At 54.1% G+C, this 27,474-nt stretch overlaps 3 protein-coding genes across 8 annotated transcripts in view; 1 reads left to right on the top strand and 2 right to left on the bottom strand.

Moving 5' to 3' along the window:
• Positions 1 to 2,921: 2,921 nt before the first annotated feature.
• LOC101053427 (small ribosomal subunit protein eS12-like) lies at positions 2,922 to 3,207 on the bottom strand. The gene has a single exon (XM_039478389.2). The coding sequence runs from the start codon at positions 3,205 to 3,207 to the stop codon at positions 2,932 to 2,934; it is 276 nt and encodes a 91-aa protein (XP_039334323.1). The 3' UTR covers positions 2,922 to 2,931.
• A 10,535-nt stretch (positions 3,208 to 13,742) lies between these two features.
• SNN (stannin) lies at positions 13,743 to 24,853 on the top strand. The gene is made up of 2 exons (XM_039477768.2): positions 13,743 to 13,865; positions 21,659 to 24,853. The coding sequence occupies exon 2, from the start codon at positions 21,744 to 21,746 to the stop codon at positions 22,008 to 22,010; it is 267 nt and encodes an 88-aa protein (XP_039333702.1). The 5' UTR covers positions 13,743 to 13,865; positions 21,659 to 21,743; the 3' UTR covers positions 22,011 to 24,853.
• TXNDC11 (thioredoxin domain containing 11) overlaps positions 24,773 to 27,474 on the bottom strand; it is a 66,556-nt gene continuing 63,854 nt past the window's right edge. For 4 of the 6 annotated variants that reach the window (XM_039477764.2, XM_039477765.2, XM_039477766.2 and 1 more), the window contains one exon: positions 24,773 to 25,525. In XM_039477764.2, coding sequence (XP_039333698.2) covers positions 24,889 to 25,525 — 637 coding nt within the window. In that variant the 3' untranslated portion in view covers positions 24,773 to 24,888. The remainder of the gene's footprint in view (positions 25,526 to 27,474) is intronic. The other 2 variants (XM_074382223.1, XM_074382224.1) reach the window with 1 other exon arrangement.

Here is a 27,474-nt window from a genome sequence, read left to right as displayed (position 1 = left end):
CATCTCTGCTCACTGCAACCTCTGCATGCCAGGTTCAAGCAATTCTCTTGCCTCAGCCTCCTAAGTAGCTGGGATTATAAGCGCCCGCCACCACACCTGGCTAATTTTTGTATTTGTAGTAGAGATGGTGTTTCTTCTCTTTTTTTGAGATGGAGTCTTACTCTATCGCTCAGGCTGGAGTGTGGTGGCGCAGATCTCAGCTCACTGCAACCTCTGCTGACCGGGTTCAAGCGATTCTCCTGTCTCAATCTCCCAAGTAGCTGGGACTACAGGCACCTGCCACCATGCCCTGCTAATGTTTGTATTTTTAGTAGAGACTGGTTTCACCATCTTGGCCAGGCTGGTCTTGAACTCCTGACCTTGTGATCCACCCGCCTCGGCCTCCCAAAGTGCTGGGATTACAGGCCCGAGCCACCATGGTTGGGGAGGGGATCTGGAATCTTGTCTCGTGCAGGGCTCCATCATTAGGCATTTTCTTGTGCTTCCACAGTGGCTAAGCCTGGGCTGGGGCTGCCTAGGAGGAAGCCTCCAGGAGCCCCAGGTCCCCAAGGAGGCCTTGGGAGGGCACCCAGGCTCTGAGCCCCCAGAGATGCCACAGTTCCAGGGCAGAGCGGGGCTCAAACCTGTCCTCCCAAAAAACTTCCTTCAGCCTATTTCCTGCCTGTTTCCAGGAGGGAGAATGGTCTTGGCTCTTGGAATAGGTTTTCCTGTCATCATCTCCACTGTCCCCAGGTCCATGGCTCTGCCCGCGGCTGCACTGATTGTGGCCACTGGATAGGAAATAGAGGCTCTTCAGACCCTGTTCCTGAGATTGCAGCTGGCCTCTCCCTGTTCCCCCGCTCCTCTCTGAAAAGTGACTCCACCACTCGTGATGTTGGCTCTTCACTAAACATTCTCCTGTACTATCAGTACCTCTTCATCTCCCCCTCGGTCCAAGGCAGGGACCCTTCTCACTCAGGGACTGCAGGGGCCTCCACCCTGCTCTCCTGGCATTGCTGAACTATTTTCTATGCATCAGTCTCAGCCAGCTCTTTACAATTTAACGTGGGGCAGGGCCAGGTGTGGTGGTTCATGCCTATAATCCCAGCACTCTGGGAGGGTGAGGCAGGAGGAGCGATTGAGCGCTGATTACAGGCGTCACCCTGTGTTAGAGAAACACACGGTCCTTACCTTCAGAGACAAAGTTTGGGGCTGGTGGTGCAGGACACCTTCCTTATTTACTTCCTGGCTACCTGCCTGCATCCATTCATTCATTTACTTTCAATAAGCATTTACTGGCCAGGCACGATGGCTCACACCTGTAACCCCAACGCTCTGGAAAGCTGAGGCAGGCAGATCACTTGAGTTCAAGAGTTCGAGACCAGCCTGGCCAATATGGTGAAACCCCGTCTCTACTAAAACTACAAAACTTAGCTGGGTGTGGTGGCAGGCACCTGTAATCCCAGCTACTCAGGAGGCTAAGGCAGGAGAACCACTTGAACCCAAGAGGCAGAGGTTGCAGTGAGCTGAGTTAGCACCACCACACTCCAGCGTGGGTGACAGGGTGAGACGTCATCTCACAAAAAAAAAAAAAAAAAAAAAAAAAAAAAAGGCTGGGTGAGGTGGCTCCCACCTGTCATCCTAGCACTTTGGGAGGCCAAGATGGGTGGATCACCTGGGGTCAGGAGTTTAAGACCAAGCCTGGCCAACGTGGTGAAACCATGTCTCTACAAAAATACAAAAATTAAGCAGTCGCGATGGCAAGTGCCTGTAATCTCAGCTACTTGAGAAGCTGAGGCAGGAGAATCACTTGAACCCAGGAGGCAGAGGTTACAGTTAGCTGAGATTGCACCATTGCACTCCAGCCGGGGTGACAGAGCGAGACTCTGTCTCAAAAAAATAAAAGCCTTTACTGATAATCCATAGTCCTGGGGTTATACAACTACAGAACTGGCATGGAACAGACTGGCAGACTGGTTCCTGGCCCTCAGGGGTCTCACAGCCTCACAGCCTGTTGGGGTCCACAGGTGAGATCGGGGCTGGGCTGAGGGAACACAGAACGAGGGTGAGGGGCTTTACCAGGTGGACTCTTGACTGGTGAGAAGGAGTCTGAAAGGAGAGTCACGGATCCCCAGGCCTTGGGAGCAGCTTGTGCAAAGGCTGGCAGCTGGAAGGAGACCAAAGGAGCGGGGGGACCGCATGGCTGGCATGAGGGAGGAGGCAGGAGGAAGGGGACACGGCCTGAGGGCAGTTGGAAATGCTGCGGGGACCTCAGTGGCCCCACAGATCTGAGTGGAATCCAGGGACCTGGAGGTGCTGTCCTGGTCCTGCCCAGCCACCCAGCTTCCCAGCCAGGACAGGCCAGAGCCTGCCAGAGACAGCTCACCAGGCTCCAACCCTTCCCTCAGGGGCCGGAGCAGCAGGGACAGGGATTGGCAGGGCCGCCCCCCCCCCCGCCAGCAGGGTGGGCAATTTCTCCTGAGTCAGGAAATGCCCTCCCAGGGAGGCCTCGGCTCTGCTTGGCAGGGGTTCCCATTTCCTCCCACGCTCCTCCCCGCCAGAGTTCTAAGCAGGTGCTCAGTCTACCCAGGCACCGAGCCCATGCTGCAGATGGAGAAACTTAGGCTCAGCTGAGTTGAGCTCAGAACCTGATGCAGCAGAGGCAGGCTTGAACCCAGAGCCTGTGTGGCTCGGAGCCCAGAACAGTATTCCCCGGAGAGCTCGTCCCAGGTGGGGCCAGTGTGGTTCTGGAACAAAGGTCCCTTCCTGAGCCTTGCAGGGCCTGGTCAACTCGTCAGGGCTCAGGAAGATCACAAAAGCATCAGCATTGGCTCTCTTGCTTTTTCCATGTTTTTTTTTGTTTTGTTTTGTTTTTTAATGTGAGTCAAAGATTGATTTCTTTATTTCTTGCGTTTGAAGTACTCTTCGATGACATCCTTAGCCTGAGACTCCTCACCTTAGTCCTTTACGAGGTTTCCCCTCTCTGTCAGTTTCACAGAGGCCTCCCCATTCCGATCCTTTCTTGTTGTCATCAACCTTAATTAGGTTTATTTGGTGCTCAGCACAAAGGGCCTCCACCCACTTGACATACATAGGCTCATCACAGTTGGATGCACCCACACAAAGATGGGCTTGGTACTCTTTGGCAGGTTCGTGAATTTCACGTGCTAGGCCATCGTGGATGAGGGCTGTCTTCAGCCCCTCTTGTAAAGCAGTAGTAACATCCATTATACCTCCGGCATCAATGCCTTACTCAGCCATGGCGGTGGGTTACAGGTGAAGCCGAATCTTGAACGCACCCAAGCCTCCGCCTCTGCAAGACTCGGCGGGGATAGACAGCGGGGAAAAAACTTTTTTTTTTTGAGACAGGGTCTTGCTCTGTCACCCAGCTGGAGTGCAGTGGTGCAGTCTCAGCTCATTGCAGCCCTGACCTCCTATGCTCAAGCAATCCTCCCATCTCAGCCTCTCGAGTAGCTGGGACTGCAGGTGCTCGGCCACATCCAGCTAATTTTTTTATTTTTTATTTTTATTTTTGGTAGAGACAGGGGTCTTGCTATGTCGCCCAGACTAGTCTCAAACTCCTGGCCTCAAGGAATCCTCCTGCCTCAGCTTCCCAAAGTGCTGGGATTATAGGTGTGAGCCACACCACACACCTGACCTATGTTAGCATTTTAGTATAAAATACTAATTATTTAGTATTAACCGTCAATCAGAGGTCTCCCAACAAGAGCTCTCTTACCATTTGGAAGTGCCAAATTCCAGGGCTTAACATTTCCTTCAAGCTAGCAGTTTTGATTTTTTTGCTTTTATGAGACAGGGTCTCTTACTTTGTCACCGGGCTGGAGTCCAGTGGCACAATAATGGCTCACTGCAGCCTCAACTTCCCAGGCTTCAGTGATCCTCCTGCTTCAGCCTCCCAAGTAGCTGGGACCACAGGGGCCACTAATTTTTTTTTATTGTTTTATAGAAACAGAGTCTCACCAAGTTGCCCGGGCTGGTCTCGAACTTGGCCTCAAGCATTCCTCCCACCTCAGCCTCCCAAAGTGCAGAGATCACAGGCATGAGTCACTGCACCTGGCCCTCAAGCTAGTCATTTTTATTAGCTACCTGCCTGTGAACTTGAACTGTTTTTTGGAAATGCCCCTACCTCACAGGGTTGTGATGAGGATCGGATGTTGGTGCCAACTCCAGCTTCTGTGATTCTAGCTCAGGAGTACCGTGTCTTTTTGTGTATCCAATTATTTGTTAAAATCTGAAATCTATGTGTGCCGATGGGGAATAAGTTTCAATATATACCTTCAACTGAGAAACGGAAGGAACAGAACAGTATGTATGAAATATGACCATCTGTGTTGTTTAAAATGGGAATGTGTGTGTGTGTGTGTGTGTGTGTGTGTGTATATATATATATATATATATATATGTATGTATATATGCCTGTGCTCATTCGGGATATCTCTGGAAGAATACACAGAGGAAACGGATTGTGCACCCCCGTATCCCCACCCCACTTCCTCTCCTTAGTTCTTCTTCCTGGAATGTATACAACATACCATGCATTTTCCTGTTTCTTTATCGTCTCTCTCCTCCAGGAGAATAGACTCTCCATCAGGGCAGGGGTTTTCTGGCGTGTGTTTGCTGCTGACTCCAGCACCTAAACTTGTGCAGCCCAACCCAGCGCCCCCAGCCACATGTGGTGACTGAGCACTGGAAATGGGGCTGGTCTGATTGAGAAGGGCGTAAGAGTAAAATACACATGGGTTTCTTTTCTTCTTCTTCTTTTTTTTTTTTTTTTTGAGATGTTGTCTTGCTTTGTTGCCCAGGCTGGAGTTCAGTGGCGCCGTCTGCGCTCACTGCAACCTCCGCCTCCTGGGTTCAAGCGATTGTCCTGCCTCAGCCTCCCGAGAAGCTGGGATTACAGACGTGCACCACCACGTCCAGCTAATTTTTGTGTTATTAGTAGAGACAGGGCTTCACTGTGTTGGCCAGGCTGCTCTTGAGCTAGTGAACTCCTGATCTGCCCACCTCGGCCTCCCAAAGTGCTGAGATTAGAGGTGTGAACCACCTTGCCCAGCCTTGTTTTGTTTTTTGAGACGGAGTCTCACTCTGTCACTCAGGCTGGAGTGCAGTGGTGTGATCTTGGCTCATTGCAACCTCTGTCTCCACGGTTCGAGCGATTCTTTTGCCTCAGCCTCTCCAGTAGCTGGGATTACAAGCACGTGACACCACACCCAGGTAATTCTGTAGTTTTAGTAGAAATGGGATTTTACCATGTTGGCCAGGCTGGTCTCTAATTCCTGACCTCATGATCCACCCACCTCAGTCTCTCAAAGTGCTGGAATTACAGGTGTGAGCCACCGTGCCTGACCTGTACCTGTGTGTATGTATTTATACATGAATATATAATGTATGTATAAATATCTGTGTGTATAGATTTACGGATATGGTATTTAGACACATCTTATATAACATATTTTTTATATATGCATATTTATAAATGTATATTTAATACATAAAACATGTTTAAACATATTTATATTACTATATATTACATATTATATGTAATATGTAATGTATGTAATATTACATATAATATATATTATTATCTAATATGGTATTATAGTATTATTACATATAATATAGTATATAATATATACTATATTATACAAAATATAATACAAAAAATACAAAAATATATATTATATATTATTATATACTATATTATATGTAATAATACAGTATATATACAATATGTCTAAACATAGTATCTGTAAATGTGACTTTATTTGAAAATAGAGGGCCAGGCATGGTGGCTCATGTCTATAATTCCAGTGCTTTGAGAGGCTGAGGTGGGAGGATCATTTGAGCCCAGGAGGAGTTAAGACAAGCTTCACAGCATGGTGAGATCTATCTCTACAAAAATAAAATAAAATTAGCCATGCATAGCGGCCTGCACCTGTGCTTTTAGCTACTCGGGAGGCTGAGGTGGGAGGATCACTTGAGCCCAGGAGTTGGAGGCTATTGGAGGCTATGTTGAGCTATGATCATGTCATGGCACTCTAGCCTGGGTGACAGAGCAAGACCCTGTCTCAAAATAAAAAACTTATGTAAAAAAATTCCAGCCAGGTGTGGTGGCTCAAACCTTTGATACTAGCACTTTGGGAGGCTGAAGTGGGTGGATCACCTGAGGTCAGGAGTTCAAGACCAGCCTGGCCAACATGGTGAAACTCCATCTCTACTAAAAATACAAAAACTAACCAGGCATGGTGGCGTGCACCTGTAATCACAGTTACTCGGGAGGCTGAGGCAGGAGAATCGCTTGAACCTGGAAGGCAGAGGTTGCAGTGAGCCAACTTTGAGCCACTGTACTCCAGCCTGGGCAATAGAGCAAGACTCCATCACCAAAGAAAAGGTTCCCTGGACTGGGCAAGGTGGCTCATGCCTGCACTTTGGGAGGCCAAGGCAGGCAGATCATCTGAGGTCAGGAGTTCCAGACCAGCCTGGCCAACATGCTGAAACCCTGTCTCTACTAAAATAAAAAAATTAGCCAGATGTAGTGGTGCATAGCTGTAATCCCAGCTACTCGGGAGGCTGAGGCAGGAGAATCGCTTGAGCCCAGAAGGTGGAGGTGGTAGTGAGCCAAGATCACACCACTGCATTCCAGCCTGGGAGGCAGAGCGAGACTCTGTCTCCAAAGAAAAAAAAAGGTTCCCTGCCCAGGGCCAGCTCCCTGTCCATCTACCTCCACACCTGTGAGCTTCTCTAGTACGAGGACTAGCCTGTATCCATCTGGCGCCTGGCACCTTCTCAAAGAGGCCCTCCCTACCTCTGTCCTGCAAGGGCCCACCCACCTCTTACCTTACTCTTTCCCTTTCTCCATAACATGTACACCTGTTTTCTGCATTTATCATCTGTCTTCCCCCAGGGAGGTGTAAACTCCTCAAGGGCTGAGTTTTGCCTGCCTGGTTCACAGCTGTCTTCCCAGCACTGAGCACAGTGCTTGGCACATAGTAGGTGCTCAGTTAAAACTGACAGAAATTGCTGGGTGCGGTGGCTCACACCCATAATTTTCACATTTTGGGAGGCCAAGGTGGGAGGACTGCTTGAGCCTACGAGACTGAGACCAGCATGTGCAGCATAGCAAAACCCTGTCTCTACAAAAAAAAATACAAAAATTAGCTGGGCATGGTGGCACACACCTGTATTCCCGTAACTCAGGAGGCTGACACCGGAGGATTGCTTGAGCTGGGAAGTGGAGGTTGCAGTGAGCTAACATCTACCCCTGCACTCTAGCCTGGGAAACAGAGTGAGACCTTGTCTCAAAAAAAAAAGGCCAGGCACAGTGGCGGCTCACACCTGTAATCCTAGCACTTTGGAAGGCCAAGGTAGGTGGATCATGAGGTCAGGAGCTCAAGACCAGCCTGGCCGATAGGGTGAAACTCCCATCTCTACTAAAAATACAAAAATTAGCTGGGCATGGTGGCTGGTGCCTGTAACCCCACCTACTCGGGAGGCTGAGGCAGGAGAATCACTTGAACCCAGGAAGCAGAGGTTGCACTGAGCCGAGATCACACCACCGCACTCTAGCCTGGGGGACAGAGCGAGGCTGCCTCAAAAAAAAAAAAAAAAAAAAAAAATTTGACAGAAAGGATGAATGAGTGAGTGAATGAATGAATGAATGATCCAATGAGTGGATGATGAGCAGACTCCACTCTTCAGTGTGTTTGGGGGAGGGTATGGCAGAAGGAAGCACAGGGCAGGTTGTGGGCAGGGAGCATCCTGGGCGGGGCATGCTCTTCCCCCTCCCTCGGTCCTCTCCTTATCTCATGGATCCCAAAGACCACAGGAATGAAGAGGAGAGCCAGCCCACACCCCACTCAGACATGACAACCCAGATGGATTTTCCCAGAGGATTCAGGGGCCTGTGGGATGGCCCTGTCTCTTGAATGGGGCTCTGCTGTGTGCAGGAGGAAGAGGACCCTGGGGTGCCCAGACTGCAGTCACTCTGCGGGTTCATTTCACTTCAGTCATCCCCCTGCCACTGTCCTGTTTTTCCATCTCTTGCACCACCTCTCCAGTTACTGCCTTCATACTTTGCTGTAACTAACTTATTCTTTTCCCAAACACATTGATTTAAAAAGCAGTGGGAGCCGGGCGCGGTGGCTCAAGCCTGTAATCCCAGCACTTTGGGAGGCCGAGGCGGGTGGATCACGAGGTCGAGAGATCGAGACCATCCTGGTCAACATGGTGAAACCCCGTCTCTACTAAAAATACAAAAAAATTAGCTGGGCATGGTGGCACATGCCTATAATCCCAGCTACTCAGGAGGCTGAGGCAGGAGAATTGCTTGAACCCAGGAGGCGGAGGTTGCGGTGAGCCGAGATCGCGCCATTGCACTCCAGCCTGGGTAACAAGAGCGAAACTCCGTCTCAAAAAAAAAAAAAAAAAGTGGGGGCCGAGTGCAGTGGCCTACCCCTACAATCCCACCACTTTGGGAGGCTGAGGCAGGCAGATCACCTGGGGTCAGGAGTTCGAGACCAGCCTGGCCAACATGGCGAAAATGGGTCCTCTACTAAAAATACAAAAATTATCTGGATGTGGTGGTGGGCGCCTGTATTCTCTGCTACTTAAAAGGCTGAGGCAGGAGAATTGCTTGAACCCAGGATATGGAGGTTGCAGTGAGCCAGGATGGCACCACCGCATTCCAGCCTGGGCAACAAAGTGAGACTCTGTCTCAGACAAACAAACAAGAAGCAATGGGGCTGCGCGCTGTGGCTCATGCTTGTAATCCCAGCACATTGGGAGGCTAAGGCAGGCAGATCGCTGAGCCCAGGAGTTCAAAACCAGCCTGGGCAACATAGAGAGATCCTATCTCTACAGAAAAAAATAATAGGCCAGGTGCGGTGACTCATGCCTGTAATCCCAGCATTTTGGGAAGCTGAGGCAGGTGGATCACTGAGGCCAGGAGTTCGAGAACAGACTGACCAACATGGTGAAACCCTGCCTCAACTAAAAATACAAAAAAAAAAAAAAAAAAAATTAGCCAGGTGTGGTGGCAGGTCCCTGTAATCCCAACTACTTGGGAGGCTGAGGCAGGAAAATCACTTGAATCCAGGAAGTGGAGGTTGCAGTGAGCTGAGATCATACCATTGCACTCCAGCCTAGGTGACAAGAGCAAGACTCCATGTCAAAATAATAATAATAATAATAAGCCCAGTGTGGTAGCACACCTGTAGTCCCAGCTACTCAGGAGGCTGAGACGGGAGAATTGATTGAGCCTGGATGGCAGAGGTTTCAGTGAGCCATGATCTCATCACTGCACTCCAGCCTGGGCAACAGAATGAGACCCTGTCTCAGAAAAAAAAAAGACTGAGTGGGGTCCTAGGTACTCAGGAGGCTGAGGTGGGAGGATCCAGGGCGGTCAAGGCTGCAGTGGGCAGTGATGGTGCCACTGGACTCTAGCCTCAGTAAAAAATTGAGACCTTGCCTCAAGAACTAAGAAAAGAAGAAATAAAAAGCAACGGTTACGTCATTATCATAAACAGAAACACAATACCCACACCATACACAGAAAGCAACTGAAACATACACACAGAAACCCACACATGGTTCAATTCTAGCTGCAGAGTGTCGACTGCCCGGGATTCTGAGCCTGAGGTCTGCGCTCTCTCCTAGACAGAAGGGGGTTGGGCCAGCCTTAGAGAGATGCTCAGGCCGCACTAACAGCAAGAGAGGCTGCTTTGCCCCTGGAATGGGAGCTGCTGTGGGTTTCAGAGCTGGGTGACGCCTTCTCTGCCTTCTCCGTAACCTCACTCTGCAGACCTCACCAGTGGTTCACATCTCACCCTGCAGGAAAATCCCCTCTGGCCACGCAGTTTTCATTTTGTTTTCAGGCCTGGATCCCTTATGGAGATGCCCCAGGAGCAAAGGCCTGCCCACCCGATGGCTGTGGGCTCTTCGGGGAGTCCCAGCTGCAGAGTTTCCCTTGAGGCTAAGGCCTCTCCAACCCCTGAGCAAGCCCCTTCCTTGTCCCAGCCCTTATAGCGGCTGGGGGAGTGGGCACAGGGCCAGGCTGGCAGAGGGCACACCAGCTGGACCCCAGCAAGCCCCAGGGAACTGGGGTGAGCTCATCCCATGGCCTTAATTATCTTTTTGGCTAATGAGCATCTGAGAACCTCCATCCCATTCTGTAAGGATGAACCCCAGGACTCCAGGTCAGATGTCACCACAAAGGGAGGTAGAGGAAATGGGCTTGGGGGAGGGGCGAGATACTTCCTGCCTCCTCTTTTTTTTTTTTTTGAGACGGAGTTTCGCTCTTGTTACCCAGGCTGGAGTGCAATGGCGCAATCTCGGCTCACCGCAACCTCCACCTCCTGGGTTCAGGCAATTCTCCTGCCTCAGCCTCCTGAGTGGCTGGGATTACAGGCACGTGCCACCATGCCCAGCTAATTTTTTGTATTTTTGTTAGAGACGGGGTTTCACCATGTTGACCGGGATGGTCTTGATCTCTTGACCTTGTGATCCACCCGCCTCGGCCTCCCAAAGTGCTGGGATTACAGGCGTGAGCCACCGCGCCCGGCCCTGCCTCCTCTTTGCTAGGAAGAGAAAGGTAGGGCTGCAGCAGGCAGTGAGGGTTGCCGTTAAGTGTAGGATCCTGTAGCCTACCTCATGGGTGCCAATGCAGGCTTATAGCCCGCTACCTTGTGATTTTCAGCAAGTGACTTTGCCCTTGCTGCTCAAAGTGCAGTCCCTGAATCATCAGGACCACTCGGGAGCTTTTGAAAAATGCATGATTAAAGGCCGGTTGCAGTGGCTCATGCCTGTAATCTCAGCACTTTGGGACGCCGGGGCAGGTGGATCACCTAAGGTCAGGGGTTCAAGACCAGCCTGACCAATATGATGAAACCCGTCTCTACTAAAACTACAAAAAATTAGCCGGACATGTTGGCGAGTGCCTGTAATTTTAGCTCTCAGGAGACTGAAGCAGAAGAATTGCTTGAACCCAGGAGGCGGAGGTTGCAATGAGCCAAGATTGCACCACTGCACTCCAGCCTGGGGGGACAAGAGCAAAACTCCACCTCAAAAAAAAAAAGAAAGAAAGAAAGAAAGAAAAGAAAAAGAAAAATGCAAGATTTTGGGTCCAGACCTACTGGGTCAGAGGCTGTATTTTATTTTATTTTATCTATTTTATTTTAATTTAATTTTGAGACAGGGCTCACTCTGATACGCAAGCTGGAGTGCAGTGGTGTGATTACAGCTCACTGCAGTTTCAACCTCCTGAGCTCAAGCAATCTTCCTATTTCAGCCTCCCCAGTAGCTGGGACTATAGGCGTGCAACACCTCAGCCAGCTAACTTTTTTTTTTTTTTTTTTTGAGACGGGGTTTCGTTCTTGTTACCCAGGCTGGAGTGCAATGGCGCGATCTCGGCTCACCGCAACCTCCGCCTCCTGGGTTCAGGCAATTCTCCTGCCTCAGCCTCCTGAGTGGCTGGGATTACAGGCACGCGTCACCATGCCCAGCTAATTTTTTTTGTATTTTTAGTAGAGACGGGGTTTCACCATGTTGACCAGGATGGTCTCGATCTCTTGACCTCGTGATCCACCCGCCTCGGCCTCCCAAAGTGCTGGGATTACAGGCTTGAGCCACCGTGCCTGGCCTAACTTTTGTTTTTTAAAGATGGGAGTCCCACTATATCTCCAGGGCTGGTCTCTAACTCCTGGGCTCAAGCCATTCCCCTCCCTTGGCATCCCCCAAAGTGCTGAGATTACAGATATGAGACACCGTGCCCAGCCTCATCTCCATTTTTCAGATGAAAAAAACTGAGGCACAGAAATGTTCGGCTGTTTGTCCAAAGCCACCCAGCAGGAAAGCCTGGATTTGAATCTGGCAGTCTGACTCTCAGCTTTCATGCCATGCCGACTCGCACTCACCATTTTCCTCCCAGAATCTTTCCCCCTGCCTCCCTTGTCATCATGTTGCCAGCCCTGGCTCTGGGGTTCTTAGCCTGCCCCTCCCAGGTCCTCACTACTAATGGAGTCTCTGCCAACTAAGGCAGGGACCACAGAGGCTGCTGGAACTGGCTTCCTGGGAAGAACCTATTTCCTGCCACGCTGGAGGCTCCCAGGTGTGGCTGATGGGGCAGGAGCTGGGTAGACGTGGGAGCGGAGCTGTTCTGAGACACCTGGCTCTGGCCTGTGGGGCAGCTGGCTGGAGCTGGGCTCCCCTCTGCCTTTCTGCCCTACCTTCCTGCTCAACCCCCAGCTCACCTCCTGGGCCTGGCCTCCTGGCTAGGCTGCCGCTGGACCAGCTCTGGAGTCTGCAGGAACTGGAATTTGATGTTCGTTCATTCAACATTCATGTATTCAGCTCCCACTGCAAGTTAGGCACTGTTCTGTAGACACGGCAGTGAGTGCCATATACCTAGTCCTGGGAGAGACAGACCAAAAGTTCATCACACACTGCCGAAAATGTACAATTTCACAATGGGCAGGCTGGGCACGGTGGCTCATGCCTATAATCCCAGCACTTCAGGAGGCCAGGGCAGGAGGATAACCCAGGAGTTTGAGACCAGCTCAGGCAACAAAGAGAGACCCCATCTCTACAAAAAACTAAAAGACTAGCCAGGTATGGTGGCATATGCCTGTAGTCTCAGCTAGTTGGGAGGCTGAGGCAGGAGAATCGCTTGAGCACAGGCGTTCAAGGTTACAGTGAGCTATGATTGCACCACTGCACTGCAGCTGGGGGACAGAGCAAGACCTTGTCTCTAAAAAAGAAAAAAAAAAAATGCTTTGTCAAATCTGTCCACATTCATGGATATAGGCTGAGTGGGAGGATGGCTTGAGGCCAGGAAGAAGATGGAGGCTGCACTGAGCTGTGATTGCACAAGGGCACTCTAGCGTGGGTGACAGAGCAAAACCCCGTCTTAACGCCTCTGTGTTCCTAGGCAGATACGCCTGGCCTCAATTCCCCTTTCCATCAGTAGCAGGCTATGGGACTTCAGCTCTCTGGGGCCCCGGATTCTTCATCTGTGAAGATGCTTTCTTTCTTTCGGAGTCATCTTAATAAAACGTGTTGGGCTGTTTATACAGGGCAGGCATTTGGCGGGAGCCAAACCACCAGGTTATTATGCTAAAAACAACCATCATTATAGGTGGCTGAGGGGTGCAAGTGTCTCACAGCCCAACACGGCAGCGGAATGAGAGCTTCATCAGGGCCGGGACCTTGTCTGGCTCGTAGCCGTTCCCACGACGACTGGCGTGGCAGGCACGTGGTCAGTTTTTCGCCATCAACTGAACGGGCGGATGAAACGTGAATGAATTCGTGAAACAAAGAATGCCCAGCTCCTTCCGGAAGCAAGGTCATTCACCTCAACGGTCGCGCCTCTTCCCTGCCTCTCCTCCGGATTCCCTGCCACTCCCAGCTGTCAGGAAGTATGAAGCACTCTTCCGTGCAGCGTGCCTCAGTTTCCCCAGGTGTAAGCGGGCGGGACCAGGGCAGCCTGCTGGGGTCAGGGTGAGGCGGGCGGAGGAAGGTCGCCTGCAGAGGGGCCCAGCACCCAAGGGCGCCCAATCCAAGCTCGCCCGCGCCATGCCCGTCCCTTGCCCCCCGCCCCCTGCCCCGCCCACCGCGCGCAGGCCCAACCCCGCCGCCCGCCGGCCCCAAGCGCACGTGACTCCGTCCCGGCCCGCCCCGGCCCGCCCCGGCGTCCCAGTTCAGACTCCCATTGGTCTCTCTGGGAGGCCCCGCCCCCAGCCGGGGAGGAGTCGGGCCCCGCCCGCCGCAGCCCGGGGCTCCTGCGTCCCGAGTGCGCGGCGGCCGGACCGGGCGGGCGAGCGGGCGGGCGGAGCCGGGCCCGCGGGGCTGCTGCGGGGCGATCCCGCGCCATGGTGAGCGGCGCGGGGCGGCGCGGGGCGGCGCGGGCCGCGCGCACAAGCCGGCCGGGGACGCGGGGCCCTGGGGCGGGGAGGGGGCGACCCGGACTGGGAGGGGCGCGCGAGGCGGCGGGGCCGGGCCGGGGTCTGCGGGCGGGGGAGGGGCAGCGCGGCGGGCGCGGCTCGGGGGAGGGTCCATTCTGGGGGCCGCGCCCGCGAGCTGGGGCTCTTTGTCCGCGGCGCTGCGGCGAGATCGGGACAAAGGAGGAGGCGGGGGTGGGGGGGCGGAGGCCGCTTTGCGGGGAGCGCGATCTGCCCGCCCTCGCCCGTGCAGCCCCCTCCCGCCAGCAGCTCCGTGGCCGCCCGCCTTCCCCCCGCACTTCGGGGTTCTTCAAAATTCTGGGGGCAGGGAGAACCTGGCAGCCTTCTGCGTGGCCGGGAGGGCTCTGGGGCAAGGTGTCCAGGCGATGTCCGGCGCCGGTCTCGCAAATAGGGAAACTGAGGCCGGGCCGCAGCGTTCCTCGCGCGGTTCTGTGGGCAGTGGCTGCGCGGCGTGGGCAAGCCTGAGTCCCGTGGTCCCCTTCCCACACCTCGCCTCCCGTCGGGTCGACTTGAGCTGCCTCCCCAGCTGCCGTTCCTTGCCAGCTGTCGCCCCCAGGGCCAAGCCGCCTCCTCCCTGGAGCCTGGCTCCTCTGTAGAGTGGGGGAGACGCCGGCGGCGTCGGGCAGGGTGGAATGGGAGGGTGCGTGGAGCGCGCCTGGGATCGTGCCTGCAACGCCGCCTGCGCCCAGCACGCGGGAGCCACCGGAGCTCTGTCACCCCTGAGTCCCCAGCACCCACCCCAGTAGCCCAGCCTGCCCCAGCAAGGGCCACACCGGGGTTCACCTGTCCCCGGTCCTCTCAGGCACTCGGGAGAGGAGGTGGGCAAAATGTGACATTTTATTTATTTATTTACTTTTAACGACGGGGTTTCACCATGTTGGTCAGGCTGGTCTTGAACTCCAGACCTCAGGTGATCCACCCGCCTTGGCCTCCAAAGGCGGATTACAGGCGTGAGCCACCATGCCCAGCCGAATGTGGCATTTTAGAGTCAGGGTCGAAATGCGGGATTTGGGATGCAGGTTGTCTGGGTTTGAATCTGCACGTCTGCTTTTGAGCTGTGTGACCTTGGGCAGTGGACTTAACTTCTCTGAACCACTGATTTCTGTATCTGCCAAGAGGGAACAGTAATAGCTCAACTGCCCGGTCATCTTGAGGCAGATAGGAGATGTCTGCGTGAACTGTTTAGCTCAGTGTCTGGCACATCTAATTGCCACCAACTTTCTAGGGCATCTACCAGCATAGTTGTTTGACCAAACAGATCAACCCTAGGGTGGCCTGTGAAAATGACCAGCGGGTCATTCACAGAGTGGGGGCATGAGCCTCCGGGCCCAGGAAGACCCTGACTGACCTTGGGACAGTCCCGTATCAGCGCTCTGCAGGCTCTGGCTTCCTCTTTTGCCACCGGGGAAGCTAGGGGGTTCTGGATCGAGTTTCCTCTTCTGAGGATGGGGGTGTCATGGGTGGGGGTGGAGGTTGAGATGACCCTGGCCAGAGAGCTGGGCACAGCCCATCAGTGTTGGCTTCCACGGGCGTCCGGCTGCTCTTGCTCCTGGTTTCTGGAGGTCTGAGGCCTTGTGTGATGCATCCTGTGTCCCACTGGTGTTCTGGCCCAGGGCAGAGCTGACGTCCCGCCTCATCCTGTGTCCAGCAGTGCCCTCTTCTCCCCACATCCCTGTGTCCCAGTCAGAACCTGGGGCAGGAAATGTTTTTGGTTTGTGAACCAGGGTTCGCTGAAGAGTTTGTTGGCACCCTTGGCAGGTGGCTTTATGGGGCCAGTGCTAGAAGCCCCGTGGGGATGGCTGGCCCCTGTAAGCAGGGCGTCCCTTGAGGAGGCTCAGGAGGTGACGGCTGCCAGGCGGGGGTGTTTTGCTGGTGGTGAGCCCGGCAGCACTCGTGATGTGCCCAGCTGAGTTAGGAGGAGGCAGCGTGTCCCTGGAGAAAGAGTATTTGTGGCACTGGGCCTAGGCCAGGCTCTGTGCCCTCCCAGTCCTGGGGGTGGGCTTGGGGTCCTTCGAGCTCAGTGTTCCCTCTGCGGCACACAGGAAGATGTGGCTGGGGACATGCAAATCTGGTGGCCCTGCGACCCTTCTGTTTTCACTTTTCTTACCACTTACCCTCCCACAATCTGGTAGATGAGGTCAGGGACTCATACCCACTTTGCACATTGAGAAACTGAGGCCAAGAGGAACAGGTTGCTTGGCTGGGCAGAAGCAGGGCACAAAAGCGAGTCCTGGGCTGGGAGGACGGGCTGGGAGGACGGAGACTCCAGCCTGCTCTGCTGTGGGCTGTGGGCCCCCCAGGACCTGGAGCACCTGGAATGGCCTATCGAGCAGGATCAGGCTCAGTTTGGGGATCCCATGAGGGGGCAGGGATAAGCAGACCCCTCCCCCACATACTGGGGAGGACCCTAGAGGACAAGCTGGGGCCCTGGGAGGGAGAACAGGACAGGAGGTGACCCCTCCTCTCCCCTCTACTCCCCTCCAATCCTCTCCGCTCCCCTCCTCGTCCCTCCCCTCACTGGCAGCTGGGCCAGGGACTGTCCATTTGAATGGCTCTGACGGGGTGGTGTTCATCTCCGGTTCTGCCCCCATGCTCGTGGGGGCCCACTTACTGATCTCTGTGGGCCTAGGCAGGATCGTGTCAGTAACACCTGCAAGCTTGGATGGCTGGGGGAATGGCCCATGGTGGTGCGGGCCCCGATGACCTTGTCTTGCTGTTGTGATTCCGTGGGTTCTGCCTGGTGACACAATGTGTTCTGTGCTGCCGCTGACCCCCGCTGGGGTTGAGGGTGCTGGGGTGAGGGGATTGTGCAGACTGGAGAGCCTGGGCCTTGGAGCTTGCTTTTATGGTCGGTGGGTGGGATCCGAGAGTCAGGACCCCCTTGGCAGAGGATGGCAGGACTGAGGGCACATGGAGCAGGAGGGTGTGTGTTTGGGGGATCCAGATGGCCTTGGGCTTCAAATGCCAGGCAGAGGGGACACTCCAACCTGCCCAGAGATCACAGGCCTAGGCGATGCTTTGGGCCCCTCTGCACTTGGAAGAGCCTCCCTTGGCTCTGCGGGGCTCTCCTCTACGCTCCTCTCCTGCCTTCTGGCTTTTCACTTCACCTCCCTGCATGTGCCTCAGTTTCCTCACCTGCCAGATGGAGATGGCTCGGGTGAGCAGAGGCGGCTGCAAGCTTGCTGGATTCGATGCTGGTGGGAGTGAATGTGAGCTGATGTCATGATGGCTGTCAGGCTGGCGAGGATTCCCATGTGCCAGCCTGGGCAACTCCCCAGCCCAAGCTGTGGCCTGTCCCTGTCCCCTGAATCCTGTGAGCTTGACTGGATCAGGGTGAGGGGTTACTCAGCTTGTAAGACACAGCTTTGCTCAGAGGGGCGGGAGAGAGAGAGCAGGCAGGTGGGGCCCAGCCAGGCACCGGGGCTCTTGGAGACCTGCTACCCTCTATGCTTTGAGTTTCCCCGGGCTCTGCTTCTCAGTAACCCCCTTCCCTCCCTGCCTGCCAGCAAGCATGGAGCCAGCTTGTCCCTCCATGGGCTCAGCCTGCCTGAATCCTGGCGTTCACCACTCTGCCCCCGCACTTGGGCATAGGCCTGTCCTCCCACGCAGGCTGCCGGCTTGAGTCTGGTGGGACAAAACATGGGGGCCTGTGCTCAGGGTCTTGTGAGTGCGCTGGGCGTCATGGACCCCCGCCTGTGATCCCCGTGGGAACAGGATCTTCTCCAACTCATCACTGCCTCCTCAGGCTGGGAACACTTAGCTGACATTTACTGAGCACCTACTGTGTGCCCATGCTAGGGCATGGTACAGCCATAGGCGGGACAGATGGTGCCCTCTTCTGACAGCCTTGGAGTCCAGTTCGGGGAGTGAGACACAGCCAGGGGACAGGCCCTGAGCCTAGAGAAGGGCAGGTAGCACAGAGAGCAAATGAAGTAGGGCACAGCTGCAGTGGGGGCATGGGAGGAGGGGGGTCTGGGGCCAGGGTGGTCTGGAAGGGCAGCCTACAAGAGGCACCTTCTAAGAAAGTCCCGAATAGGAAGGCTGCAGCCACGGGGCAGTCAGGGCAGAGGTGGGAGTGTGGGCTCGCAGCGGAGGGCGTGGGGACACCTGGGGAGGCAGGAGGCTTGGATTCTTTTCTGGTGCCAGGGAGGGTTCTGAGCGGGGATTATGTCATCACATTTTTGCAAAGATGGTTTCTCAGGAAACATTTGCTGAGTGAACAAAGGAACAGATATGCACTCGGGAGGGTCAGGCCACAGGCCAGGCGTGACTGTGGCTCAGTCCCTGGGCTCTGTGCTCACGGGGGCAGAGCACCTGGTTCTGCCCATATCTCCTGGCCTGGGGTGAGGGCAGCAGACAGGGTTTTGAGGTCACCACTCCTCTTAGAGAATCCCTTTGAGCTGGGCTGCCTGTGCCTCAGTTTCCTCATTAGTCCTGGTTGAACTAGGGCCCTTCGACCTGGCCTGCCCACCTGGCTTTTCTCCGCCTACCCCAGGTCATGGTGTCATTGTTTGATTTTGTACTTCCTGTCCGTGAACTACCCCCACTGCTAAACACACACACTTCCCCTTCCGAACTGATGCTGACTTGTCTTCCTGTCCAGAAGTCCCGGGGGAGGGCAGGCGCCTTAGCAGGCCCTGTGGACCAGAGGTGCAGGAGAGAGGGTGGTGGGAGGCACGGGCTAGGCAGGTGTTATCCCTGCAGGAAGAGAACGCAGAGGTTGGGATGAGTGTACACAGGCTCACCCAGCCATGGTGGGCAGGCTGTCCAGGAGGTCAGGGGGTCCCCTGTCCAGTCTGGAGGCCTGAGAGGACAGCTGAGCAGGGTCGTGGGACCTGATGGTGGCAGGAGAGAGGCCAGGGTGGTCTGTGCATGCAGGGGACAGGGCAGGTCCACAGTGGAGCTCATGGCCCATTGGAGGGGGAGGTGGGCGCTAATCAGGTGGACGTGCACTAGAAGCTAGTGCTGCACACCAAGGCCACTGCTCTGGAGGGAAGGAGCCCGACCTGGACTTCCAGGCTGGGAAGACTTCCCTGCCGGAGCTGGCATTAACAAGGTCAGGGTTTCTTTCTCCAGCCGGGCCATCTGTGGGGTGGGGGCTGCCCTGTGCATGGTAGGTGCCAGAAGCATCCATAATCTCTCTAGATGCCAGGAGTGCTACCTTCCCCCAGTTGTGACAAGCAGAAGTGGCTCCAGACATGGCCAGATGTCCCCAGGTTGGGAACACAGTGACCCCCAATTGAGAACCACTGAACAAGGATAAACCAGCAGAATGTTCTGGGCAGGAGCAACTTGCCTGGGCCAGGGCCTGGTGGGAGGGTGGGGGGGTCAGCATGGCCGGCAAGCAGGGCATGTTGGGGATGTGTAGTGTTTGCTTCTGCAGGTCATTGTTAGAACTTGGAAGGCATCCTAGCTGCAGTGGCCTTTGGGGGTGGACAGGGAGATCCTTAGTGCCTGCAGGAGCCTGGCCCCTAGAGGCAGGGGAAAGGCAGTGGAATGGAGGGAGCTCACCTCCTCTGCCCAGGCCCTCTGCAAGGCTGCCGGTTTCCCGGGGCCTGGACCCTGGACAGGTGCTGGGGGCGCTGACTCGGCTGGCTGCCTTTGACCTTCAGGCAAACCTGGCTTCTGGGGAAACTCCTATTGGGTAAGAATCATTTCTCCTTAAGGCTGCTGTTGCTCAAGAATGCAGCAGGTTCGATCCTGTTTGGAGGGAAAATCTCCTTCCAGGGCTGTCTACCTGTGCTGATGTCAATCTCATCCAAAGGGAACAAAAAGAAGCCAGACGTCTAGTCCTGAGTGCCGACTGCGCGCCCAGTCCCGTGCGGAACGTGTCTCAGGCCTGCGTATCCTCACTGACCCCAGGTGCAGTGTGTTTGCTCTGGCAGAAGAGGGAAGAAAGGGCAGGTTATCTTGGGACGCCGGAGAGCCTGCCAGCCTCAGCACCAAGGAGCAGCAGCAGCAAAGCCCTGGCCTCAGCGTGCTGTCACTGGTTGTGCCTTGGGTGTCGCCTAGAGGATTGACAGGGCGCCTGGGGCAGGGGACTCTTAGTCTTTGTGTGCATCCCACAGCCGCACTGTCCTGAGCCACGCGGCAGCCGCATGCATGGATGAACTCCGTGGCTCGGCCGGGTGGACGTGGTGGTCCCGGCCTTCCTAGTTCTGGCATCACTTCCTCAACATGCAGAGCAAGGCTTGTCCTGGCCTGGGAGGGGCCTTGTCCCTGCCCACACCCAAACCAGCTGGTGTCTGACTCCTGGCACTTTCCAGGGGGACCCGCTCTGCCTTCAGAGCCTTAGCCCTCGCCGTTCCCCCTGCCAGGAACACTCTAACCCAGGCATCCCCAAACTTTTTACACAGGGGGCCGGTTCACTGTCCCTCAGACCGTTGGAGGGCTGCCACATACTGTGCTCCTCTCACTGACCACCAATGAAAGAGGTGCCCCTTCCTGAAGTGCGGCGGAGGGCGGGATATATGGCCTCAGGGGGCCGCATGCGGCCGGGCCGTAGTTTGGGGACGCCTGCTCTAACCCATCAGCACTGCCTCCCTGCCTCCCACCTGCCCACCCAGTTTAGCATCGTGGTACCTGGTCACTGTGTTCCTGACATGGTACCCTGCATTGTGAGTGACCCGCATCCGCACCTGGGGTACTGACCTGTTGCGATCTGGCTAGATGCTAAGCTCTGTCGGCGGGGAGTCTCTGTCCCACCCTCCCTGCCTCCCTGAAGCTCTCCAAGTGCCTGTCTCCATCTCCCGGTACACTCTACCCTGTTACTTGCTTGGTTGGCCTTGGCCCAAGCCGTACAAGGGACTCTGCTGCCCAGCTTCCTCCTCAGATGGTGTGCCGAGTTCCAGGGGTCTTCCCAGGCCAGCTGCAGTGCCTGGTGGCAAAGGGTGTTGTCCACTACACCCTCTCACAGATGTCCCCAAAGGACCTGACTGTTCTGTATATGATGTCTGTTTGGGGCAGGGACTGATGTCATTTCTCAGTTTTTTTTTTTTTGGATGGAGAGAGTCTTGCTCTGTTGCCCAGGCTGGAGGGCTGGAGTACAGTGGTGGGATCTTGGCTCACTGCAGCCCCTGTCTCCTGGCTTCAAGCAATTCTTGTGTCTCAGCCTCCCGAGTAGCTGGGTAGCTGGGATTACAGGCAGGTACCACCATACCCAGCTAATTTTTGTATTTTAGTAGAGACGGGGTTTTGCTGTGTTGGCCAGGCTGGTCTCAAACTCCTGGACTCAGGTGATCTGCCCACTTCAGCCTCCCAAAGTGCTGGAATTAACAGGTGTGAGCCACCGCGCCTGGTCATTTCTCATGACGTCAGTCCCTTTGTGGTCATGAACATTGAGTAGGGGGGCTGGGCTTCTCAAAGGTGTACCTTCAAGAGAAGAATCAGAACCGCGCCTGGCTCTCTGGCAGCCTTTGCTGCAGCTGCTGCTGTTGCAGTGTTACGGCTTTGCAGCCAGCGAGGGTGACTCGCCTGGTTGGTACAGCAGCGCTCAGGGTTTCAAAGGTTGTGAGCAGGAGCTGGGTGAGCACCCGCGAGCGGACGTCTTCGAATGCTGGCCAGCATACTTTTTAGCAGGGTGAGGGTGTGATGGGCAGGTCTAAGAACGATTAAAAATAGACCCTGTGGAAGGGCCAGCTGCAGATCACGGGTGGTCTGGGTCCCTGGCGGAGGCCCCCCTGTACCTCACCTGCTTTGTCTTTCAGGACTACTGTGCCCAGCCTGAGTTCCAGCCTCACTGAGTGGCCACTCCCAAAGCACTTCCGGCCGAGGAAGCCCCCAGCACTGACCATGTCTATTATGGACCACAGCCCCACCACGGGCGTGGTCACAGTCATCGTCATCCTCATTGCCATCGCAGCCCTGGGGGCCTTGATCCTGGGCTGCTGGTGCTACCTGCGGCTGCAGCGCATCAGCCAGTCGGAGGACGAGGAGAGCATCGTGGGGGATGGGGAAACCAAGGAGCCCTTCCTGCTGGTGCAGTACTCGGCCAAAGGACCGTGCGTGGAGAGAAAGGCCAAGCTGATGACTACCAATGGCCCGGAAGTCCATGGCTGAGCCAGGATGGGAGGCTCCTGGTCCTGTCTGCAGCCAGCCAAGAGGCGCTGGGAGGGGCAAAACCACACGGACGTGCTGCTGTCTGAGAGGAAGGGCTGACACTTGCTGGCATGGCCTCTGCAGGCTTCGTCATCGCATGCACTGACGCCCCAAGGCCCAGCTGTCCTGGGCTTCCCCTCAGCCTCCGGGTGAGGCTGCCCATTGCAGGCAGTGGGCAGGCCTGACCTTGCTGGGGCTCACAGCCCCGTAGCGCTTTTGTTACTTGAATGTTTAGCTGAGCCTGTTTTTGATGGAGCTACTACTGTAATGCGTGAACTAACAAACCTGTGAACTGTAAATAGGCCTCCGGAAGCACGTGCTTAAGCCCTTTTGCTGATTTTTTAAAATACCATCTAGTGCACACGGGACTGGTTTGATTCTGGTTGTACTCATGACAAGCTGAGTCAAGACCCTGAAGGGTCATAGGCTTGTAAAGGCCCATGCTGCACTCAGCAGGGGTCCCAGGTGTGTTCATCTTGTCTGTATTTCAAGGAAGTGAGATGCCAGTTTGGGCCTGGTGGTAAAGGCTGTGGCCAATCATTTGGGGTGCTTGGGTGATTTCTGCTTGGTTAGTCATGGGTGGAAGAGGAACCACACCCCCCACATCCTGTTCCTTCTCCAGATAGACTCCCATGTTAAATAGCAGTTCCTGTTGAGATTGGAGTTACTGCAGGGAAGCTACTGGACCTGCCTGGGAGCCATTGAAGGGCGAGTCAGGGCAAGAGTCCCGGAGGCTGCCAGCATCCTTGTAGCAGAGCAGTTTCTCACCCTTTTGGTCTTCAGCATGCTGAGTCCCCCGCAACCCCCTGCAGTGCAGGCTTCGCTGAAATTGCTTTGATCCTCATAGAAACACCAGAGCCTGTGGTGGCTGCTTTTGGTCTGAAACCCAGTTGGCCCAGGAAGGAGAAAGTTCTATGTTTTGTGTTGGTGTTTCCTAGTTTCTGCACTGGAGGGGGAGGGGACTGTTGAAGTTCTGTCTTTTTTCTTCTTTCTCTCTTCCCTTTTCACACCAGTGGGCTTCCTCTCCTCTGATAACCACCTGCCTGCAGGGTCCTGACTCCGCTGTCCTCAGTGGGTCTCCCGTCTCCTGACCCAGCTTTGAAGGCACTGAGGACCCGGGGAACACCACTTCTCACATGCACATTGCCACAGGAGCCACCAGACTGCTTCCTGCCAGCCTGTGCTTGCAGCAAGGGGCAGGGCAGAGGTGAATGCTGAGTTCAGGACTTGACTCTCCCACAGGTGGTGAGTTGGTGGCTTTCAGGTGAGCTAGCATCTCCAAGGTCTCCCCTGTGTACACTTCAGTGAGCTCACTTTGATTTTTAATCCCACCACCGTAAGCACACAGTAATTTTATTTATGATTCAAATGTGACTCATGCCTGCCATCCTTGGAAGGCCAGCCCCGGCTTAACCACAGAACGCTGGCCCTTAATGCCTGAGCTCAGAGCTCTGGCCTCCTGCTCAGGCTAGAGGAACCTCCTCTGGACTCACCCAAGACTCTTCTAAAAAGCGTGTTGAATGAATCCACATTCTGGAACCTCGAGGGAGGAGAAGTAGGGAGCCCTTTTAAGCAGCATACACCTAAATTGGGAGGGTTAAACATTAAGTAGTAGCTTGGGGTGGGCAGAGGGATGGCTGGCGGGGCCATCTGAGCAGAAGGTAGTAATGAAACACCTCAGCTGGGCTCTTGAGAGCCCTTAGGAAGAAGAGGCAACACCTTTATCCACTGACGTCATGGACAAGCTCAGAAGAAGTGGTGGTGGGGCAGGTGTGATGTCTGCAGAGGCCCTGCAGGCTGGGTGGGCAGGACATGTGGCGGGGGCCACTGAAACCAGGCCTAGGAGGGAGAACAGAAGTTCCAAAGGTGGAAGATGGGGGAGAAGGTTTGCTTTGGTAAATGAGGAAAGGCAGAGGCGGGCATGTGACCCATCCCCTCATGTTTCAGAACTTCCAGGCTTTCTACCTCGACTCTCAGCACAGCCAGCACATACCCTAGGCTGTTTTTCCTTCCTCCACACCCGAGGGACACAGGAGCAGCTAGGATCTGCATTTTCAGGTTCCGAGCCTGACCCCTGAACTGACCAGTGCTCGATTATCAGACTTGACCTGTGGTTTTGACCTTGTCAGTGAAGTCTCGGTTTTGAAGTGATTAAGCATCACTTTCTCATCAGTTTCACTTCTGGAAGCTTTCTTATCCCACTCCCCGGTGCCAGGAACGTACTTGGGAGTTTGAATCAGGCCCATTTGAGCATGGTAGCTGTGTTGGGTGAAGGTCAGAGACTAAGTGAGGCACTGGGGGAGAGGGGGTCTTCGGGAGGAAAATGAAAATGCCTGTAGAACTAGTGAACCACATCATAGCGCTCACTGTTCTTAGTGTTTTCAGTAGCTACTTTTTGTTAGCATAGACACCAGAGCCACTCTCTCAAATGGCTTAGTAGGTTATGACCTCTCTTGGAATTCTTTCTGAATGAATGCCCAACTGTTGCATTCAAGTTTTCTGACTAGTCAAGAAATTAAGCGTTCATCCTTTGTATCACTGCAGAAGCAACAGTAGGGGGACAGGGAGGGAACTTTTGACACTGAGCCACTAAAATATGGACTAATTTTTTGGACGAATATTCAAATGGACTATGCTACTGTTTTTGTCTCAAAGCTACCAAGTTTGTGCAATAAGTGGAAGGGATGTCATCCCTCTTCAATAAATGCTGAATGACATTCAAGTTGATTTTCTAGACCACTGAGAAAATCTTTATTTACAATAAATTTCAATAAAATTTGCATAAATATATTCCCAATGTACAATTTTCACCTCTGATTTCTTCATGTCATTTAAAAAGTTAGTCTGTCCTATTCTCGTTACTCCTTTCAGACGCCAGTGTGGCACTGGCACTAGGTGGAGGGGAGCCAGGTAGCCGGGGGGCACCTGAGGGCTCAGGCTGCTTGGAGTGGACCTCTCTCTGGGCCGCCAGGCTTTCAGTTCCGTCCCTGCCCTCCAGTTTCCTCTCCATGGTGGCCACCAGGATCTTGAGCCACGTGTTCTCGGTGAGGAGGTTTTCTGAGGCATCGGCCAGCTCCTGCAGCTTGCGGGCCAGCTCCTCCAGCTCACGTGTCTTCTGCTGGTAAAGGGCCTGCAGCTGCTCGCTGTGCGTGTGGAGCAGGCTGTGCTGCTCCTCCAGGGCCCGCTGCTGCCGCCGCAGCCGGTGCTCATCCCTGCGGGCACTGGAGAGCTGGGACTCCACCTGCACTTGTGCTCGCTGGAGGCTGCTTATTTCTGCTCTCAGTTTCTGGATCTCTCTCTCCAAGTGGGAGATGTGCCCCCGCTGTAAGACTGCCTCGCTCTGAAAACACTCCTTGGTAGGAGAGTTAGCCACATTCTGGGGGCTGGAAGCAGGGTCTGAGTGATGCAAAATGAACCTCAGCAGGTTTGGAAGGGTGATGGGGACATCTTCGGGGTATTTCACACTTAGGTCCTTTCTGGAGAGAAAGGGAAAGGGAGCAAAGACACGAGTCGGGCCAACACAATTTATCCAAAAGCAGACTGTACCCAAGGCCAGGCCATCACTTCTCACCAAGAAAAGACATTCCACGGATTTAACTTACTGGAAGTAAGGAAAATGTTGACTGGGCAAGAAATTCTCTACAAAGCTGAGGCTGTCCCATATGCTTACTCTGTAATTTACATGGCTTATCTGTTCCTGAAGCCAGAGCTCAGATTCACCCATACAGTCCAAGAAAGAGGAGTTCCCAGGCCCAGGCCTAAAGCCAGTGATGCAAGGCCCCGGCAGTGTGTGGGCAGGGGGCCTCTGTGTGCTCGGAGATGCCCAGTGGCTGTCAGGAAGAGCGTCCAGGGGAGGCAGGAGGTGTCCCACCCATGTCCCTCTGTGCCCACTGACAGTGCCCAGAGAAATAGGAAGAACTTGAAAGATACTCAGCCTGTTACTTTAGCAAGCATTTATTACACATTATCTAAGGCAGGGGTTCTCAAATGGGGGTGACTTTACCCCCGATCCCTGGGTACATTTGGCTCACACCTGGCAACCTGATCCCTGGCAAACAGACTGACCAAGGGACTATGATTCAGGCTGCCCAGCCCTGAAAGCACAAAATAAGGAAGGAAGTGACAAAGGAAGGGGTTTCCCCACAGCTTTCTTCCAGGTCCTGATCTAGAGATCTAGAAAATTCCTCTCCAGAACTTGTCATTTAATCATCTGATTAAGTTTCTCTCATACTTCTATTTACCTGTGCCTATACAGTCTCGCTGCAGTCCACCAAAACTACCAGCTTTATGCACTTATGTATGAGGCAGGCCAGCAGCCAGGTTTGTCTCCCTCAGGTGTTAACAGAATAGAAGTCAACAGCAGGGACTCCAGAGCTCGGCTGCCCAGAGCCACTGCACCCGACCATAAAACAGTTTCTATTTTATCACAGTAAATATACAATTTCATATTCTTTTCACTAAAAGTAGCAAAAAATTTTGGGATATGCATTTGACCATCCCCTCCTTTAAAGCTTCATTTTTTCTTTTTTCTTTTTTCTTTTTTTTTTTTTGAGACAGAGTCTCGCTCTGTCTCCCAGGCTGGAGGGTAGTGGCACTATCTCGGCTCACTGCAACCTCTACCTCCTAGGTTCAAATGATTCTCCTGCCTCAACCTCCCGAGTAGATGGGATTACAGGTGCCCATCACTACCCCCAGCTAATTTCTGTATGTTTAGTAGAGATGGGGTATCACCATATTGGCCAGGCTGATCTCAAACTCCTGACCTTGTGATCTGTCTGCATCGGTTTCCCAAAGTGCTGGGATTACAGGTGTGAGGCACTGCGCCTGGCCAAGCTTAGTTTTCTTAACATATAAGCTTTCTTCAAGTGGGGCATCCCAGCCATTCAAATGACAAAGCTGGGTATGGCCCTGCGTGCCTGTAATTCCAGTACTTTGGGAGGCTGAGGCAGAAGGATGGCTTGGGGCCAGGAGTTTGAGACCAGCCTGGACAATATAGTAAGGCCTCATCTGTACAAAAAAATAAAATAATTAGCCGGGCAAAGTGGCACACGCCTGTAGATCCAGCTACTTGGGAGCCTCAGGTGGGAGGATGACCTGAGCCCAGAAGTTCCAGGCTACAGTGTCATCTTGTCTAAAAAACAAAAAAACAAAAACACCCCCACAGCAACTAAAAACATATTGTGGCCCTGTGAAGTGGGCCCATGGAAGAATACAGAAGCTGGACCTGCCCCAAAGTTCCGCGGCACAAGACTGGTCTTACGAGGCAGAGTAAAGGTAAATTACTTCCCAGAAAAAGCTGCCAAGATCCCTCAGTATGTCTATCTCAAGACATTTACAGGATAGTGACATTTGCGAGCATGCTATCTGCTAAGGGGTCTTGGTGCACTCTCCATGAAAGTCCCTAATAGGCATGCTAAAACACTTT

This window comes from Saimiri boliviensis, chromosome 12 (genome assembly GCF_048565385.1).
Source record: "Saimiri boliviensis isolate mSaiBol1 chromosome 12, mSaiBol1.pri, whole genome shotgun sequence".
Taxonomy (NCBI): domain Eukaryota; kingdom Metazoa; phylum Chordata; class Mammalia; order Primates; family Cebidae; genus Saimiri; species Saimiri boliviensis.
Note: the sequence above shows the minus strand (reverse complement) of the source record. Positions and strands in the feature narration are given on the sequence as shown.